The sequence below is a fragment of the Tasmannia lanceolata genome, unplaced genomic scaffold (genome assembly GCF_043159265.1).
Source record: "Tasmannia lanceolata isolate RefF3 unplaced genomic scaffold, GAP_Taslan_0.1 ptg000037l, whole genome shotgun sequence".
Taxonomy (NCBI): Eukaryota; Viridiplantae; Streptophyta; class Magnoliopsida; order Canellales; family Winteraceae; genus Tasmannia; species Tasmannia lanceolata.
Genome location: NW_027518714.1, coordinates 8411956 through 8431249, shown reverse-complemented (window position 1 = coordinate 8431249; position 19294 = coordinate 8411956). Strand labels below are relative to the sequence as shown.

At 37.5% G+C, this 19294-nt stretch overlaps 1 protein-coding gene across 1 annotated transcript; it reads left to right on the top strand.

Moving 5' to 3' along the window:
• Positions 1 to 3287: 3287 nt before the first annotated feature.
• LOC143860858 (large ribosomal subunit protein eL20-like) lies at positions 3288 to 8596 on the top strand. Its single transcript, XM_077371701.1, has 4 exons — positions 3288 to 3446; positions 3798 to 3913; positions 4130 to 4193; positions 7992 to 8596. Exons 1-4 carry the CDS (start codon positions 3432 to 3434, stop codon positions 8331 to 8333), a joined length of 537 nt encoding a protein of 178 aa, XP_077227816.1. The 5' UTR covers positions 3288 to 3431; the 3' UTR covers positions 8334 to 8596.
• Positions 8597 to 19294: the final 10698 nt, after the last annotated feature.

The window sequence follows — 19294 nt, the reverse complement described above, 5'->3', positions numbered from 1 at the left end:
AGTTTCTTGCGCCATTGGAGATCCAGAGCGAAGCTTCTCAAAAGTGTGGTTCTGATGAACTAAAGTTCGGGCACAAATGCTTTCTCTGCCCTATGTATTTCCATATTTGACACATTCCTCTCAATTGCTTTTGGGAAGTGATAGATTCGCCCGATGTTCTTCTTTGGGCCACCCCCTTTTGGTTCAATCCCAGCTTTCCTACCAAGAAGTTATTTATACCCATGGTTTTAAATTTTGGTTTCGGAACCCATTTCGGCCGGGGCCAAAATTCGAAATTTCGGGTCGAAATCCCTTAACAATAAAAAAATAAAATTTAATTCCGCATTTGGGAAAATATAATTTAATTATTAAAATCAATTTTTGGGCTGAAATTACTTGATTTGTGGAAAAACGAAATTTCTGGCCCAAATTTCAAAATCTCAGCCGAAATAAAATACCATTTCGGGTATTATCGATTTCGATTTTGGTATTCACTGAAATCCGAAATTCGGTAGAAATTTAAAACCATGTTTATGCCTATTCTTTTTACACTTGAAGAGGGTGGCCCAGGGAAGAAAAGGGGGTGAATATATCATTTCACATAATTTTTTTCCTGATCATCAGCATATATTTGCATTATAACTCAGTCTCTACTTGCCTATGTATTCCGATTGAAGCCTCCTCTTCTCAAACAATCCATAGTTCTCAGCAGGCCAAGTTCAATTCTCCATTTTTGCAATATATCTTGCACCCCCAATACTTTCTTCACCGATCATATTGATTTATCGATCTCATTCTCTTCCCGTTGTCCCTCTCCTTGCCTTGCCGTGGGAAGGGGCGGGGGCACATATAGCATCAGGGGGCCATGCCCCCCCCCCCAATGGCTAGCAAAATCCCTTTTATGTGCATGCGGTTATACATGCATGATTGGCTAGTTTAGTGGACTTGGTTCCACCCCAATGACCAATGCTTAGCAAGTGTAAATTAGTGCAGCGCCCTCATAAATAGACATAAATGAAAAAAAAAATCCTATGATGGTATTTTTACACATCGGCACCTCCATCCGGATCTAAGATGCTCCATCAGATTTTGTATCAACACAAAATATTATTTGACTATCGTTGATGGCATGTAAAAGATCAAACCTTAGGATATAGATCTAATGCTCTAGCCTTTGTGCCCGAATCCTACTTTATGCTTTGAAGAACAAAGCCATAACCAATTTAGGTAGAGGCTCGATCACCCCCTGCAATTTGAATCTTTTCGCATTTTGAGAACAAAAATTTGGCATTATAGAAACAAATTGAACCACTATTACCAAAAAAAAGAGAAGTTGATAGCTAAGCTGGGAAATAAAAACTAAATGTGCGCAGGACACAAACTTCACAACAAGTTCCAAACTTCTAATGGGATGTAATGTATTTTGTACTAATGTGATCATACCCCCTACCTCTGATGTTACTATGCGAAGTTACTCTTGGAAGCTTCTCAAGTACATTTCCATTATCATAAGAAGTCACTTTTAGAAGCTTCTCACGTAAAAATGTACATTTGGTTGGAAATGATATCATTAATCCCTTGTTATGATATTGATAAGAAGTGCATTTGCACGAGAAAGTACATTTGGTGGGAGATGATATCATCCCTTCTTTTTATATTGGCAACACATCCTTATTTTTAATCATTGCAATATCCATAGGTAGCGGTGCAACTTGGGCCGACTTGGGTTGGTTTCAGGCCCAACCTAGCCTTAGTTGAGACAGCATTACTTCAACCCTAACATGACCCAACACAAGCCTTGGGTCAAGGAGGGTCAACCCTAACTCAACCCGTTTAACCCGATTTTACAAATTGGGTTGGGTTGGGTTCAAACCTGCCTAGCTTTTCCCAACACTAACTCATCCAACTCAAGGAAATACAAACCCAACCTTCACCGAAAATCGGGTTGAACTCGTGGGGTTCAAGTTGAGCCTGCCCAAGTTGCACTTAATCCATATGTGAACAACAAAGAGAGGAGTGCCAATATAATAAAAAAGGAGTGCAGACATCATCATTTCCCAACCACAATTCTAGGCTACCCCAAAATAGTGATGGGAGCCTAAATTTTAGGCTCTGTTCACTTCTTTTTCCCGGAAAGGAAAGGAAGGTGACATGACAGAAGGAAAAGGAATCTAAGAAAACTGTCAAGGAAAAGGTTTCCTTGGAAAGCCTCTTTCTGATATATTAAATCGGAAACCAAATCTCTAGTAATAGGGAAAGAGTCAATTTCCACGTCATTTCCAGCTTTTAAATAAGAAAATCCACATCTGATAATATTTCTCCCTGGAAACGTGGTGAACACAAAAATTCTATCTCGTCAAGGTCTTGTCAGGGAAAAAAAAGGTTGTTTTTCAGGGAAAACAGCACCAGGGAAATGATAAATTCTCCCCTTTTCTTTGCTTGGGACACCTAGCACCAGTGTACGTGGCAATCATTCCCTGCATGCATTTGTAGGGAATAGTCCTACTCCCAGACGGGTCGGACAACCTACGTCGTCAAAAAAAAAGAAGAGTACATCAGCCCCTCTTTAGTCATTGATACACTCTTGTTGGCTGTCCCTAGTAATCAAAAGGTGAGGATATTTCACTTCCCAAATTCTATCCTCGTTTCCCCAAAAAGGGAAATGATATAGTGGCCTTGATTTCTTGCCCGGGCTAGTTATAAACATGGTTTTAAATTTCGGTTCGGACCTCACTGAAACTGAAATTTTGGCCGAAATCAACGATAAAAACATTATTTTATTCGATACTAGGCTGAAATTATCGGTAATTTTGGTCGTCGGTAACATATTAAATTAATAAAGAAAACAGGTATTTGGGTGAAATTTCAGAATTTCGACCGAAATTCAGAAATTTCGACCGAAATTCAGAAATTTCGACCGAAATTCAGAAATTTCGGCCGAAATAAAATACCATTTCGGATATCTGCTGTTTTGGTGTCAGTCCTGACTGAAACCCGAAATTTAAAACCATGGTCATAAATACACTGTAGGGGCGACTCCAGGGAAGAAAAGGAGGCTAATATATCGCTTCCACGAAAAATTTTAAGCTCTTTCCCAGCAATCACATTCTGGGCCCACGTGAGCCATGTGAACATGATCATATCAATTGATTCGACCATCTGACTATGATCCCGGCCCAATGCCATTGATCCACCTTGATTGGGTGATCTAGACCCTTGATCTTAAAACGTTGATTTTTTGTGGGCCTCTCAACTTACAACGAGATTGCCCGTTTGGCAAGGACCTACAAGGCTACAAGAACAAAACAAAAGTCTCAGCCGTGGGACCGTGCGTGCATTAGGGTTTTGTGGTTTTACTATAAAACGAAACCCTAATATCTTTACGCTCCGTCTGTTCCCTTGCCGCTAGAGAGAAAGGGGTTTCTAGCGTTTTCAGATCTGTATTTGCAGAGATGGTGGCTTTCAGGGTATGTTGTTTTTTCTCACTTTTTTCCGTTCTCGCTATTTCTGTTCGTGCTTTGCGGGGTTCTGATCGAAATCAGGGCTTTTCAGATTCCTTCCATGGTTGCAAAACTACAACATTTGTTCATTTTTTGGTTATAGATATTATCTTTTATATGCAGAGATTAGGGTTATCTTCTTAATTTTAGGGCTTGTTTATGGTTTGAAGTAAGATCATACTCTCCGGATCCTTACTCATTATTGCAGAAATAAATCTATTATTTCGGTTGAATATATGTTTTCTTTCATTTCGTAGGTTTTGGATTTTAAGGATTTAGGGTTTTGATGGTTATGAGATGTTTTGTTTCCCTGTTCAGTTCCATCAGTACCAGGTTGTTGGAAGAGCTCTTCCCACCTCAGCAGATGAACATCCAAAGATCTATAGGATGAAGCTCTGGGCAACGAACGAGGTCCGAGCCAAATCCAAATTCTGGTAAGCAATTGAAACCCTACTATCAAATCACAGTGTAATGGTGAGTTTTTTATGATTATGAGATTTTTTTTTCTCTTTTTTGTTAGGCATTTTTGTTAATGGTCATATTGTCATTCTCTGCTTCCACCCTGCGAATCTCTCTGTAATGGGTCAAAGGTTTTGTGGTTCATGCTACCTTAATGTTTATTGTTCTTTGTTGTGGTTGGTTATGTTTAGGTATTTTCTTAGGAAGCTGAAGAAGGTTAAGAAGAGTAATGGGCAAGTTCTTGCCATCAGTGAGGTATGTACTCCGTATTTGGATTATGAATGTTGTTAGTTTCTTGTCTTTAGTATCTTCTTTTGGCAATGTGGAATAAGCACGCCTGCATCTTTTTTGTGGTGGATTTGCAGATTTGTTATACTCATTACTGTTGAGGCATAGTTATTTGTCAATTGATCAACTATTCTAATTCTTCTATTGCTCAGCGGAATAAAAGAGCAATGGTTATTGGTTTGCGAGTGTTTTGCAATGGTTAGAATTGAGTGTACTTTTATTTTGTGGTAAATAGCATACAGTCCACTATAATATGAGGTGTTTTTTTTTTGTTGTTGTTGTCAATAAAGCTTGCAGCCATAATCTTTCAAGAAGAGAACTTGTGGGCCTCTAGAAATAAGCGATAACCTCATATTTATAATAGGAGAAATGAAAACAATCCAAAAGAAACTCCAACCAGAGAATAATCTCTGCAGCCATGGGCCATATTTTAGTAATTATCTAGACTCCTAATAGTTAATCTACTTGCTTGAATCTTTGATGGGATGCACGGACCAAGTTTGGGTTCTTATTGCTCCCTTATTTAAGTAACTTTTTTTTATTTCAGTCTGCAGTCATATTGGGTCTAAGTTAAGCTACATGTATGAAGTCATTCATTATTATGAATGACTAATGACAAAGTTACCGTTATATATTTATGCATCACTATGCTTAATAGTTGATTCCTCCCTTCATCCGGTGCTTGGTCTCTCTCAGCTGCCCTATTGAAGTACATGTCACCTGCTGTAAGTGGTGCAAACCCGAAGGGTCTCGAATGAATCCCAGAGAACCTTTTGCAGCTCAATGGGTTAGTATTCAAATTTAAAAGTGTTACAACTTGCTACCAGTCCCTAAACAAATTAAGCGTTCCATAAGCAAATCAATCGCGCGAGGATGTTTACTTTAAGCCAGCCATTGAGATAGTTCAGCAATGAAATTAAAATTGTACCTAACATGCATTGCAAATAATAAACACACAATCGAAAAAGAACGTATAGATATGGCTGCAACCATAGTCTAATCACAATCTCAAATAAAGAAATAATTGGAAATCTAAGGCCTAAACACTTACCACACCAAGGTAAAAATCTCAAGGCAAATAGGTACAAGGTGTAAAGGGTCCAAAGGTATCATGGAAACTCAAATCAATGGCTGTTGTGGCTGAAAAGTAATAAATGAATGATCTCAACTTGTAGGTAGGCACATCATACCCATATCTCACATTAAGGAGCCCAAGAGGAGTGGTGGAACAGCCGGGAAGCCGATCTAATCAAATAGACTACAGCCTTCACCTGGTAGGATAGCTAAGAAGGGTAAAATATGGTGCGAAGATGATTGTGGAACCCCTAGACAATAAGGAATAGAAGAGGATAAAAGGAAAGTGAATAAAAAATTAAGATGGGGAAAAGGGTATTGTTATGAGGAACAACTCTTAAATCTCTGCGTAACAATCCCTAAAAGGAGCTGCATGGACGACAAAGAAGGTGTTATGAGGAACAACTCTTAAATCTCTGCGTAACAATCCCTAAAAGGAGCTGCATGGATGACAAAGAAGGTGGGATGGAAGAGAGAAAATAAGAGAGGGGGGGGGAGACCAGATAGATGGAGGAGAGTGGAAAGAGAGAAAAGAATGAGAAAAAGAGGGAAAAAAGAAAGAAAGAGAGATAGAAGGAGAGGAGAGAAAGATGGGTGAGATTATAGAGAAGGAAAAAGAAGAAAAGAAAGTAGAAGAGGGGAAAAAGTAGGGAAGAAGAAGAGCGATGGCAGGAGAAAACTCTGGTTTTCTCTACTTTGAAAGTTGCGTTAAAATGCAAGGGGGAAAGGGTTTCATGATTTCTCCAAAAATTTTGTGCGTGTTCCGCAACCATCTAATTACGTGATTCTCCCTTTTTTTTCGTCTGTAGAATGAGGAGCGAAAAGATCTCGAAAATCTCGGTTGGTAATCCGACCCATTACGGTCCGTTTCTAAAATTATGTCTTTGTTTTAGGCTAAAAGGCAGGATTCTATGGAGCTACTAATTGTCGCTTTTCAAGATTCTCATGAATCCGTTTCTCGCCCGTTAAAGTAGGGTGAGATTATAGAGAAGGAAAAAGAAGAAAAGAAAGTAGAAGAGGGGAAAAAGTAGGGAAGAAGAAGAGCGATGGCAGGAGAAAACTCTGGTTTTCTCTACTTTGAAAGTTGCGTTAAAATGCAAGGGGGAAAGGGTTTCATGATTTCTCCAAAAATTTTGTGCGTGTTCCGCAACCATCTAATTACGTGATTCTCCCTTTTTTTTCGTCTGTAGAATGAGGAGCGAAAAGATCTCGAAAATCTCGGTTGGTAATCCGACCCATTACGGTCCGTTTCTAAAATTATGTCTTTGTTTTAGGCTAAAAGGCAGGATTCTATGGAGCTACTAATTGTCGCTTTTCAAGATTCTCATGAATCCGTTTCTCGCCCGTTAAAGTAGGCGAGAATGAGAAGCCTTGCTGAACATGCCCTTTGTTTTCGTCCCATCCTTGGCCTCCTTTTAAACATCATTTAGTGAGTTTGAGGTGGAACCCTTTCCTAGACAACAGGATCTTTAAGTCATTAAGTAATGACTTTAATGCATTTACTTAAAGATCAATGAAACAAAACTACATTAAAATAGAAATCCCATCATAAACATGCACTGCCCCCGTAAATCGTCCATAACTTCCTCAAATCACATCCAAATTGTGTGATTTCTGGCTCATTAGATAGGTAATCAAAAGGCCTTTTTAATGCCACCAATATCAAGGCAAATGGACAATATTTGATACCTCAAAAGTAGGATAAATGTCAAAATGAGAATCATGATCAATGCAAAGTGACCGGGTAGTGGTGAGTTGGTGGTGGGTCCTAGGCGATGTGGACAACTCTCACATCTAGGCTACATAATGACAATATAATGAAATATAAAATCCTAGACAAATAAAAAATTAAATAAATAGCCATTCAAAAAAAATTAAATAAATAAAAAGTCTCTAGGGAGGGTAGGAAGACAAGGCTGGACCACATCAATGAGGTTGCTACTTTTTTGGATCTTTCCATTGATATGCATTTCTTCTTGCAGATGTCTTTTCATTATGTGCATTAGCTTGCTTTTATATCACTTTCCCTGACATATGAAAAAAATAAAAATAAAAGCATAGTATGTTGGAAACAAGCTCCTACTTGACATTTTAGTGCCACTTCCAGGTAACATGCATATGAGCATGGTGTTCCATTCAACGTCTCCTCTGTAGAACCATTCTACCAAAAATGTTTTATTGTGAGACATAATTAGTTAGCATAGGGATTTCACTTTATGTAAATCACGGTAAAAAAATCATATACAACAGATGTTCTCATTAGTTGCAATTTGATTATGCATGCCCCATGATAAGATCTAAAAGCCTTCAACAATGTAAACGAGTATGAGTTCTGATTCTTCTGAAACAACATATCAGAGTTTGGTTTCTGATAATATTTCACTGACTTGGCCTGTAAGTAGCACGCTTATCTTTTCAAGCACAAGTGTCACTATCTCTGGATGATATCATTTTCTGTTTTTTCTCCCATGACGAATCCTTTCTCTTTCCCTAGCAGAACACATCATGTATGCAGGTTTAATGCCCTTTCCTTCTGCACTACTTTTTAATTTTAAAATTTTGGGTTGCTAGGAAACTCTCTTATGGTGTTGAGTGTGCTGGGAAACTCAAGTTCTATTACATGCTTCGAAGGTTACTTTGATGTCATCTGCAATATACTGTAGTTATAACTGATATTGATTTGCGTTGCAGATTTTTGAAAGGAAGCCTACCAAGATCAAGAATTATGGAATTTGGCTGCGTTATCAAAGTAGAACTGGTTATCACAACATGTACAAGGAATACCGAGACACTACTCTCAATGGTGCAGTTGAGCAGATGTATAATGAGATGGGTTCTCGCCACAGGGTAAGGAATCCATGCATTCAGATCATTAAGACAGCGACCGTACCCGCAAAACTCTGCAAGAGAGAGAATACTAAGCAGTTCCATGATTCCAAGATCAAGTTTCCCTTGGTCTTCAGGAAGGTTAGGCCACCAAGCAGGAAGCTTAAAACCACGTACAAGGCAGCAAGGCCCAACTTGTTCATGTAATTCTGGTCTGCAATGTTCATGATTTTGCAAGGCCGGAATAAATTAGATGAAGGAACTAGACAGCTAAGTTGGAAACATATTATCTGGAATCTTGTTATCCGTGGTATAAACCTTTGGTTTTTGTTTTATCTTTAAGTTTTGATGAAATGTTGTCTGAGACTCTTTAGGGACGTGATGATGGGGAGCAAAACATGGGTTTTTTAATGTCTAATTTGTACTTTTTGTTCTATTTCATACATGCCTATTTATCAGTTTCCAGTTTACATCTTGTAGTGTTGCACTTCGTAGTGCTCTTGAAATATTCTGAGCCATGTTTTCATTTTTTGAGAAATGATTCAAGTGCTTGTCTTAGACTCTTTGTTAATTTGCCCTTCTCTCATTTGTGATGTTGGATCCTAACCGTTGTTCTTTTTAGCATATTTGGGTGTGGGTTTTGTACTTTCATGGGAACACTTAATTTGACAGGAAAATATATTCTTTTATGATAATTATGTAGCTTTAACTAACTCAGATCTGTGTACTTTTATTATACTTATGCGTTTGTAGTTACTATGATTAATATTACTTGGTGTGGCTGAAAGTGTTGCAGCTACACCTCGGGAAGCAGTTTTAGTTGTACTCTTGCTGTATGTAGCGGTGAGCAGTTTAGTGGTCAGTCTGTTAAAGCTAAGGTTAATCATTCTTTTTGTTTTGAGGGGTCCATTTTCATGGCAACATCTTCCTTTAGGGATAACATTTTGCAGACACCATTTTTTTTTGAATGGTAACAAAATTCAACATTGTGCAGACACCATCTACCTTCAAATATTACATACCAAATGGTTGGTGGTAATCATGCATTTTTGTCAATTGCCTGTTAGTGGAAGACTAGTTGTCGGATGCTTTAGGTCTTAGCTGGATGAATCTTGCAAGCATATGATGTAAATGTTAAGACTTGATGTCCCAAGGACGAAGGCACTAGGTCTTTAGCCCTATAATCTTATCACCACACTGTACATTGTGTTTTACTTTCAGAGGTAATGGCGTTATGCACGTGCTTTGTATTATATATTGTAGAACATATTTTCAGCCCTTTTTATTTTAATGTAGTTTAGTACCTTTCTGATGCAATTAAAAGCACAGTTTATTCATATTCTATGCTCCAATGCTGACATGCTGTTAGTAGGAGAGGCAACTTTGCCGAGGTGACTAGTTTTTTGTTGGTCTCCTCTTTTTCCCTGTTGCCCATATCATACCTGGCTAGTGTTGGCTGCTGCAAATTGATTGGTTTTTTCCATTCGGTCAATGAGCAATGCCCAAGCCTACATTTTCATGTACAATTTTCAAACAACCCAAAGCATTGGCATTTTTTTTTCCTGCATCTTTAGCTACTCTTTAAGTCAATTACACATACTCCTCCTACATGAAATGAACTTTTGACATCAAATTGCCTTTGTATGGTGTTATTGACTGTTTAAGAACTCTCCGAGTCCATCGATTACTCACTCTAGTCCACTTGATTATGCATTTAGCCATGTTCTTGTCCCAGTCTAGTTTTGATATATTGAGTCAGTTGAAAGCTCCTATTTTTTTAAAAAGTGGGAATATTATTAGGGAAAGGGGAAAAACCCCGACGACCGAGATGGTCAATACATGGGGAGGATACAACACATCGAAGAATACAAACCTTTCAAGGAGGAAGAAAGTTAAAAGTTTCTAGCCTCTCTGGCTAGCCTATCAGCATCTGAATGTTGCAAGCTGCTGTAACTAGTCCAAGTTGATGAAAAAAAATTCAAAGTGATACAATTATTCATTTGCCTCTTTATTGTCATGCACTGTTTAAGAACCCCCGGGGTCCATCAGCCACTCACTTAAGTCAACTAGATTGTACCATAGCCAAGTTGTTGTCTTAGTCCAGGTATTGAAATACTGAGTCGGTTGAAAACTTCTCTGATTCACCCAACTTGATCTAAAATTCAAATTGACCCCATCATTCATTCGGTGGTGGGTGTAGCTGGTCGGTTTTTAAGACTAGTTGTTTGTCATGATAGTACGTAGGTAGAGATGCCAACATGATATGTTCAAGGTTGCAGTGAAATAAGCCAAAGTGGAGATTGTTGAGATGTCTCTTATTTTGTGGAGATATTATATCTTAGTTTAACTAGGAGACAGATAAAGGTTTTCACTAGGTTTTATAATTTAACTAGGAATAATGTTTGGGTGTTGGCAGAAAACCCAAGACATGACTCTGGGGTGTGTCTCATGGTAAGACTAGTTAGTCTACCATGAGATACCAAAAGGGTTTAAGGGGTTTAGGAGAGAACCTTTATATGAAAGGTCATTTTTAGAATCTGAATATGATGACAAAATAAAAAATATTGTGAACTTACAGAGAGAAATGAGAGGGTTAGAGCTTGATAGTGAGATAAGAGGGGTCAAAAGATATTAGGTTTGGATATTTCTGAGTAAAAGAGTTTATGTTTATGGATTTGCATCTCTTATGAACTTGTTTTTTGGTGATCTCATAGTTGAAGATTGGATATTTGGATATCTTCCTGGGATCTTTCTCAGGACGTAGGCAAGATTGCCGGACCACATATCTTAGGAATCTTCTCTGGCTTCATTATTCTTCATATTTTCTTGTTTTATATATTGCGGAGTGAATCTGAACCTAAACAAATTGATCTCTCATGTTTGATTAGGGTAAACTGTTGTCTCGAACTGTTGGTTGTATGAATAGCTTAGTGTTGATTTTATCTTTTGTTTGCTGACATTGTTTTCTGACCTGGAAGTACTGTTTGCTGTTTGTTCAACGTTGAACTATCCAGGATTTTGCTTTGTCCATTGTTTGATTATTACTGCTATATTGGTTGCTAGAAAGATTTTATCACTTCTTGATTCTCCTGTGCTCGACAAATGAAAACAGTAAAAGAAACTTAATATTACAACATGGAATCAGTAAAAGCAACTTAATATTACAATAAAAGAGCTCTATAAATTGTTTTGTATAGTTTCGTATATAATAATTTATTGCTAGCAATTAGAGAAACACCATCCTACATCAGTCAGACCAGGAAAAAAAATCCAGCTTCACAACACCAGTGAGAAATATACACAAGGACTCTATTTTTGCAACAATCTTCTCAAAGTAATAAAAAATCAACAGTCAATTCGCCCAATTTTTCTTTGGATTTCTTTCAGTCTACTTGCAAAGGTTGGATTCATATCAGAATTTGGCTGTGATGGTGGGTGCTGAACTCTTCTTCAATAACTACTTAGAATACTAAGGGGCCGTTTGGATACGCGGATTTTAGAATCTGAGATTTCTTCATAATTGTTGCTAAGAGACGAGAGAAGAAGAGACCACCTATCATTTTTGACTCGTTTGTTACTTCTCGCCCTTCGTTTCGTCACCAAGAGAGTAGCAGATCCTCATGCGGATTTAATCCAGGTATAGCTTGAAAGTAGAGTAAAAGAGGGTTCATAATCAAGCTGTTGTATGCTGTCCTGACAGCATTTCTTGGATTTTAAGTTAGAAATCCAGGTTTTAGAAATCTTTCCCCCATCCTCCTGAGATTTTAAAACATGGGACGATCTCCTGCTTTCTTGCTGTTGGAAAAATGGGCGAGAAATCAGGAAATGACAGCTTGTCTCTTTCATCTCTCATCTCCCATGTACAATTTTGAGGAAATCCAAAATTTTAAAATCCGCGTATCCAAACGGTCCCTAAGAGTCCTTGCTCTGTTTTCAATCTGGTTTTCTGGTTGCAGCTAGGAGAAGAAAAGACGGATCTGCTACGTCTCGTAGTAATTCCACCAAGACACTGTCATTTGATACCCAGTACTTCCGGTCACTGAACCTGTGTAGACAGCCCATCTACACATGGTCTGTTTGCAACAAGAAGTCCAGATTGAAAACTTAATTCAGGAAAACTGCAGACTGCAAGAAATCATAAACTACAAACTGTAAACTGATTAGAATACCACTTTCAGAAAGGAAAAAAAAATTACAAAAAATGCATCTGGTGCATGCAAAATAAAAGAACTAAATAGCAGAACTTAAGCAATATCAGTAAAAAAAAAAGGTGAAAATGGAGGAAGAGAGGTGTGCTACATACCTGTTTAAGAACCACCTTGGAAGATGAAAATGCAAAAAAAAAAAGAAAAAAAAAAGGCGATAGTGATTATAGAATAAATAATCCTCCATTGAGCCTGCATTGAGCTTGCGGTGTCTTCGCTCCAAGCTCCAACATCGTTCATAAGGATACTCGAACAAAAATTCTAGGGATACGATAATTAATCTGAGCCGTGCGCTAGGTACTGAAATCCCCATTAATCTTGGTTTGCAGTTGCGCTAATTTCCCTGGTTAAAGACAACTTGGGATAGGTTATGCTCGGGATAGTTGCTCGACAAATTGATAATATACTTAGGGGCTGTTTGGATGCACGGGTTTTAGAATCTTGGATTTCCTAACAACTGTAGATGGGGGACAAGAGAAAAAAGAGATCAGCTGTCTTTTTCTGATTTTTCACCCTTCTTTCCGACTGCAAGAGAATACAAATTTCTAAAACCTTGTTTTCTTAAAATCCAAGAAACGCTGTCCGGACAGCATACAACAGCTTGATTATGAACCCTCTTTTACATTGTTTTCAAAATAAAACCTCGATTCTAAAATCCTCGTATCCAAACGGCCCATTAATGATATACTTATTCTAGAATCGATCTGGCCTATAGTGATAGTTCTCCGTCATCCGTTAAAACCTATCGTAGCCTACCAAAAAGATTAAAAAATAAGATTAAAGATGTACATGGGAGAAAAATAGTAAGAAATTTTGGAAAGGGCAGTTTAAGAGGGTGCATTAGAAATGTATTTGTTTTATAAATGCTTATTATTCAGATTGACGGAGTAGTTTAGCTTGTTTATATTGTTTTACTTGATGTTCTACGCATAACCTTGGTGAAGGGTTGAAACCCGTCTTTAGAATTTCGTATTTGGACTAGAACCTGCAATGCAAAACTGAACTTTCAAAGCGACTGAAGCTTTTGTACGGCGTGTCTTGATTGAGTCTGTTACGCTAAGAGGGTTTTCTTATTGGCTCAAATTGGCCAAAACTAACTCGACAACGATTGACTAAGAAAGTTTGAAGCAATTAAATTAATGTAACATTAGCACGAGCCAGCTAAGAGCTAGAGATCTAACTTTGAGCTCCTTGAACCATTGGAATTCTTTCTAGTTACATATTTTTTATTCCCTCTTTCTCAAGAATTGTTGACCTTATTTTTCATTTCTCTTAAATCCCACACGTCTCTCTTATACTTGAACCTATATTTGTTTTGAAAAATCTAAACACACTTGTTTTTAATTTAGCTTCTCACTAAACAGTGGCAAACAACCCCACTTTCCCTACAAATTAGTTAAAGTTCAAATAAACTAACGGACCCGTGAACTTTTGAATCTATCAATACCAAACGAAAAGATTGAGAAGCAGCCTAAAATAATAGTCTGCTCTTATCCTCTTACCTTCCCTTGTCGTTGCTTCTTCTAAATAGCGTGTGCTATACTCTAATTCACCCACAACACATTCTTCTCCATGGGCTTGGAGGAAGGTGGGTGCTCATATCAACGTTTGTAGGTGTGCAATGGTGCCATGTTTGGTATGCAACCGATAGGGGAAAAATCATAATTTATTAATCTTTTGGGAAAGTGGGTCCTACTTGATCCCACGACCTCTTAAGAATGGAGAGCAAGGGGTCCCCACTTACCTTCGCCCATAAAGTTTGCTGTTGGTATTTCCCATTTCCTTTCACCAAGGGAAATGATATTCACACTACCTTGTTCTAATAATGACACTCACAATATTAAAAACTTCTATGATTGCCCGTAGATAGCTGAGAATTGTAATTGCCTTTAACAGCTAGGGAAGGGGAAACTACTGGGAAAACAATTAGGGGAGGGGTGGGGTAATGATATTTTCACCCTCCTTTGTCTGTCTTTTCTCAAAATATTAGCAAAAGACAAATTTACATAGTGAAAATAACTAGAACTACTGCAGTTCAAATTTGATTTGTGAGACCTTCATTATGATGATATGCTTCTAAATATGCCATAACAAAATCATGTCTGTGGAAAGGACAAAAAGTTTCTACCAGAAATATTTTGTCTGAATCACAAGCAAAGCCTTAGAAATGTTTATAATGAAGAGAAGAGTGTACTATTATCAAAAGAAGCTATTGCTGTATTGTTTGCCTTCATTATATTAGCTGTAAATTAACTACTCAAGCTATAAAATATAATATGGGAGCAGTTCGTGGGCTACAAGAAATGTTTGAAAGTCCACACCACAGTAGTGAATTATAAATGGAAACGAACTAGATTTTAGGGAATACTTTGAGTGAAACCATGGTGAGTAGCGTGTTTTGAATGACAGAGAGAGTTGAAGGAGAGCACTCAAGACCTGCCCACATTACACGTGGTTACCAATTATTTTTCTTTGTTGGAAGAGTCAATACATCCTTTTTACGTGACACAAGAAATCTTCTAAAACATATCAACTTCCCAAGAAAATACCATAAATTTGATGCGTTTTGCTCACGCATTGTGGATAGACAACACCTTATATGTGTGACCCACTGCATATTGTTGATATGCATGTTCTAAACAAGGAAACACATGCAATTTTTTTCAAAAATTTCCCATACAAAGTCTAAACACTCACATCCATAAAATTAAAATAGAATCTTAACAAAATAATCCGTTGAAAAGATCTTTTAGGCCCCGTTTCATTTGATGTAAAATGGGCGTAAAACAGATTTTAGTAAAAATGGGTGTAAATTTTGTTTTACGCCCGTTTTACTTCAAATTTTGGTGATCCAGAATGCTGAACATGAGTGTTTAGTATTTTTCGGTAACCCTGATCCAATCACTTAAATGTATATTGAAATCAAACACCTACAATTTCTGAAACCCCAAATTTGTTATAGGGAAATCTTATCAGCACAACCATGTTTTAATAATTGCACAAATTTGTCTTGTCTTTTATTATATAAGGAGCTGTCGATGGTTATTACAGTCCCCAAAAAGGCTCAGACAAGATAAATTGAAAAAGAAAAAAAGCTGATTCTGTGCAATTATTAAAACAGGGTTGTACTGATATCATTTCCCTTCTTATATTGCAATTAAACCTTTTGAAAATATCTGCATAGAAATAATGCAGTAAACTCTTGATACACTGTGATTGGGCCCACTCACTTAGTGTGAGCACAACACCTATCTTTCCTTTCCATTATATAAAAGAAGAAATACAACCTAGTCATCATCAGCCTACTATTAAACAAGATGGCCCTAAAATTATTCAAACATCACATGGGGAGACAAACTTCCTTGGAATATGGGAATGTGGGTGTTCAAGTACATATGTACAAAACCCAATTCCCTTCTCTTTTCTTCCACTTTAGCTCGATTCAAAATTTCAAAATCCAAACTAGTTTGGCATGTTTGCTTTGCGAACAAGAACAAAGAACAAACTCATCTATTCATTCAATAAACTATCTTATATATATTTCGGTTTCCATGTAATTGTAGGTTTTAAGCAACACCCTCATAAAGAAAAGAGCTAAAATGGGTCCTTCTCGCATAGAGCTTTGTGGTGAAAATTTCATACTTTGATGGGATTCACATGGATGGAAATTCGAGAGAAGTTAATGGCAGACACGGTGAAACCAATGATGTGAAATACATATAGAAATCTTATGAAGTTGTTGTTTTCTATTTGGTGATTTGAATAAGGTGGGTTAATCAATAGTCGTCAAAGCTCTATTCCTCTTCTTCATGTTCGGAGACGCGTTTGCTCAAATAATATTTTAACCCTACATATGCCGAGCTGTTTTTTGTTGGGAGATGTTAAATTCGCTCCCCTTGTAGGATAATTCGCACCCCTTTTAAAGTGAGTTGAGGCCCGACTTTAACATGTTTTGGCCTTAAATCACGTTAAAAGTGGTGCGAATTTATCATTACCCTCTTTGTTTTGCAAGTTTTTAGTTTAAACAAAGATATTTTAACGACCCAAATAAATAAAAGAAACAAAGAGGAATGCTTAACTCAGGGGCGCCCTGGCAAAAACCAGATGAAAGGGAGCCCCCATTGGTGGAATGTCACCAAAGTTTATTTAATGTTCTTTGACTTTTACATGTTACAAATTTTCTTTGGTCACGTTCTACCAATGGGGGCGCCCTATCATCTGGTTTTTTGCGAGGCGTCATTGACTTTAGCAATCCTCATAAAATAAATTCTTCTGCAAACAATGATGGGGTCCCTTAAAATAAAATAAATCCGAATTGGAACAGGCTTGACACGTGTAAAATGAAGAGAGGAGTTACTGAAAACATACTGGATAGTGTGAGTTGACAAGATAAGGCATACAAAAACTCGAAAGATGTTGAAAAGAAGGTCACTTTTACGTTCGATTTTATATGGTGTCAGCCTAAGGCCTTGCTTTTGCCTCAGTCATGTGGTAGAGTGTAATACAACAGTGTGAAACAACCAGTTACTCCAAAAGCTTAAGCTGTTGGAGAAGTCATTATTTATTCTTTTATGCTTCAATACTCCCCCTCACATGATGTGTGGCCCCCCTTTTTGGAAATTTCCACTAATTCTTGGATGCTTTATATTGAACTCAAAGGATAAACATAAAAAGATTACATTGATTGTGAAACGAGATATAGATAAAAGCATTCTAATGCAACCTGATTACAGGCCACATCAAGCTTAGTTGTCTAATCAAGCTTAATTCCATAATCTATCAAAGTTGGCTCTACTTACCAACTTGCCTAATATGTTTAGGTTACCTCCTTCTTGGTTATTTTCTATGGAGACGATCCAACGGTGAGATCTATCCAACGGTGAGATCTCACATATTCTAACAAATAGGGTGTGTCATTAGCCTTTGGATTGCAACGGTCTTGGATAAGGGATAGTATATAAGTTAATCAGATTTTCTCTTAAGAGATTAATCTGGAGAACACACGGATGGAAGCCTTTGGAGAGGAAAATAAAACCCTCTGCCACTGTAGACCAAAAGATTGCTTATGAGAAGCAGATCAGCACTCTCTCCTCCCCTTCGTCTCTTTGCGTTCATTCTGCATCAGTTGCATCTGCATTATCTTCTCTGCCTAGAAGTTTATCAATTAGATATGTTGATCCGAACGAAAACCACAAGGCTGGCCAAATATACAGTGAACAATTACTTGATTGGACTATCCTAGGGCCCTAATCTATCATGCTTCGATTAAGCCTTGTTTAGGGTTCTGCCAAGAAAAGCTAAACTGTTGATTTTTTGTACTCCTTAATCTTACCGTATGGGTCATTCATTCAGGATGGAACCAACACCATCTCAGTTGACTCACAATATTCTAAAAGATCAATGGTTGGTCTTGAACTTACGTATGTGTCCCGGCCGTCCCCAACACGGGACCTAAGAATTGCCTTTTATTATTGGTCATGAGAGTGACTTTCTGAGAAATGCGCAATCGTTGGATTTTATTAAACTGAACATTTCTTTAGGATCCAAATAGATGCAGACTTTAGGGGATTGAAGTCCACACGACCATGTTTTGATAATGTATACCTTGTTTTACACACTTTAATTCGCTCCTGGGAGCTTTCTTGGTAATAGCTCTTGACAGCAGCTGGTTTTAAAACAACAAAGTGAAAAATAAGGTGTAGTCCCAGGTCTAATGCTGAACGGAGAACTAATTTGCAAATGCCTAGAATCCATCCATTGAGGGTGGAATCAAGGGTGATGCCTAGAATCCATCCATTGAGGGTGCGTCTTAATTAAAAGATATTTTCTAAAATATATTAGGCGTAGGTCAAACTATCAAAGTACCTAATATCATGGAAATTTATTGAGAACATAGATGGCAGGTGAAAAAAGTGTTTTAATCTAAGTATCACTAATAAACTAATGGGTTAATATTAATAAAAATAAGGAATCTATTAGTAATCTTTTATTATTTTTTTGTTACACTATTATATAGGCAAATAAGTGACTAAATGGGATTAAAAAAAATGTTTCAAGCTTCATCTGAAAACTAATTACATTTATTTTATAAAAGGAAAGAGCTGATATTCCCACACCTTCGTTTGATATTGACACCCTCTATTTTAAACTTGGGTTGGGTTGGGTTGCTTCATTTTGTGAGAAAAGGGCTACTTATATTTCTTCATTAGAGAAGAATGATAAAGTGAAGGGCGCCCTTGCAAAACCCAGCTGCAGGGCGCCCCCATTGGTCCATCTAAACAAAATTCCTTTATAAGGATACATAAAAATATGAAATTGGAGTGGCGAAATATAGGGTGATGATAAATCCGCACCCCCTTAGGATAATTCGCTCCTTGTTAACGTGATTTGGCGTCAAAAAACGTTAAAGTCTGCCACAATTCACATTGTAAGGGGTGCGAATTATCCTATACACATGGGGTGCAAATTTATCATCTCCATAAATAAGGTTATTTACAATTCCCAAAAAGCTCCACAACATCATTTGTAAACAAAAAGACATCCTACTTTCGCCACACATCAAAAGATGGGAGTGCTAAAATCATTTCCCTAAATACATAGCGAATGGAACAATAAATGTACTTTAAGCTCCGTAAAAATGGACGTAAAATTTGTTTTTATGGCCATTTTTACGTTGAAAGGAACGGTGCCTTAACGAAAAAGGATTGATAGGAAAGACCTACAGTTTATCAATCCTCCTCCATCTCTATTCACGAGGTGACTGGTCTGACTTGCGACAAACCAGCTACGAAATGCCTTTTGCCATGGACGCTAGCAATTCCCATGCTCATATAAAGTTGTCAGTGGATTTTTTTTTAAACTCTTTGCCAAACTTGCGATCTTAACGACATAATGTGGGTCGATCATTTCACCATGCTCTTTTATATCATATCTTAATGTTGGTTTGACCAACTTTTTTAGCAA

Excerpts from the sequence above, each read along its gene's own strand:
- LOC143860858 (XM_077371701.1), top strand. Across the intron at positions 3,914-4,129 it reads CGAGCCAAATCCAAATTCTG|GTATTTTCTTAGGAAGCTGA; the intron begins GTAAGCAATTGA and ends GGTTATGTTTAG. Across the intron at positions 4,194-7,991 it reads AAGTTCTTGCCATCAGTGAG|ATTTTTGAAAGGAAGCCTAC; the intron begins GTATGTACTCCG and ends TTTGCGTTGCAG.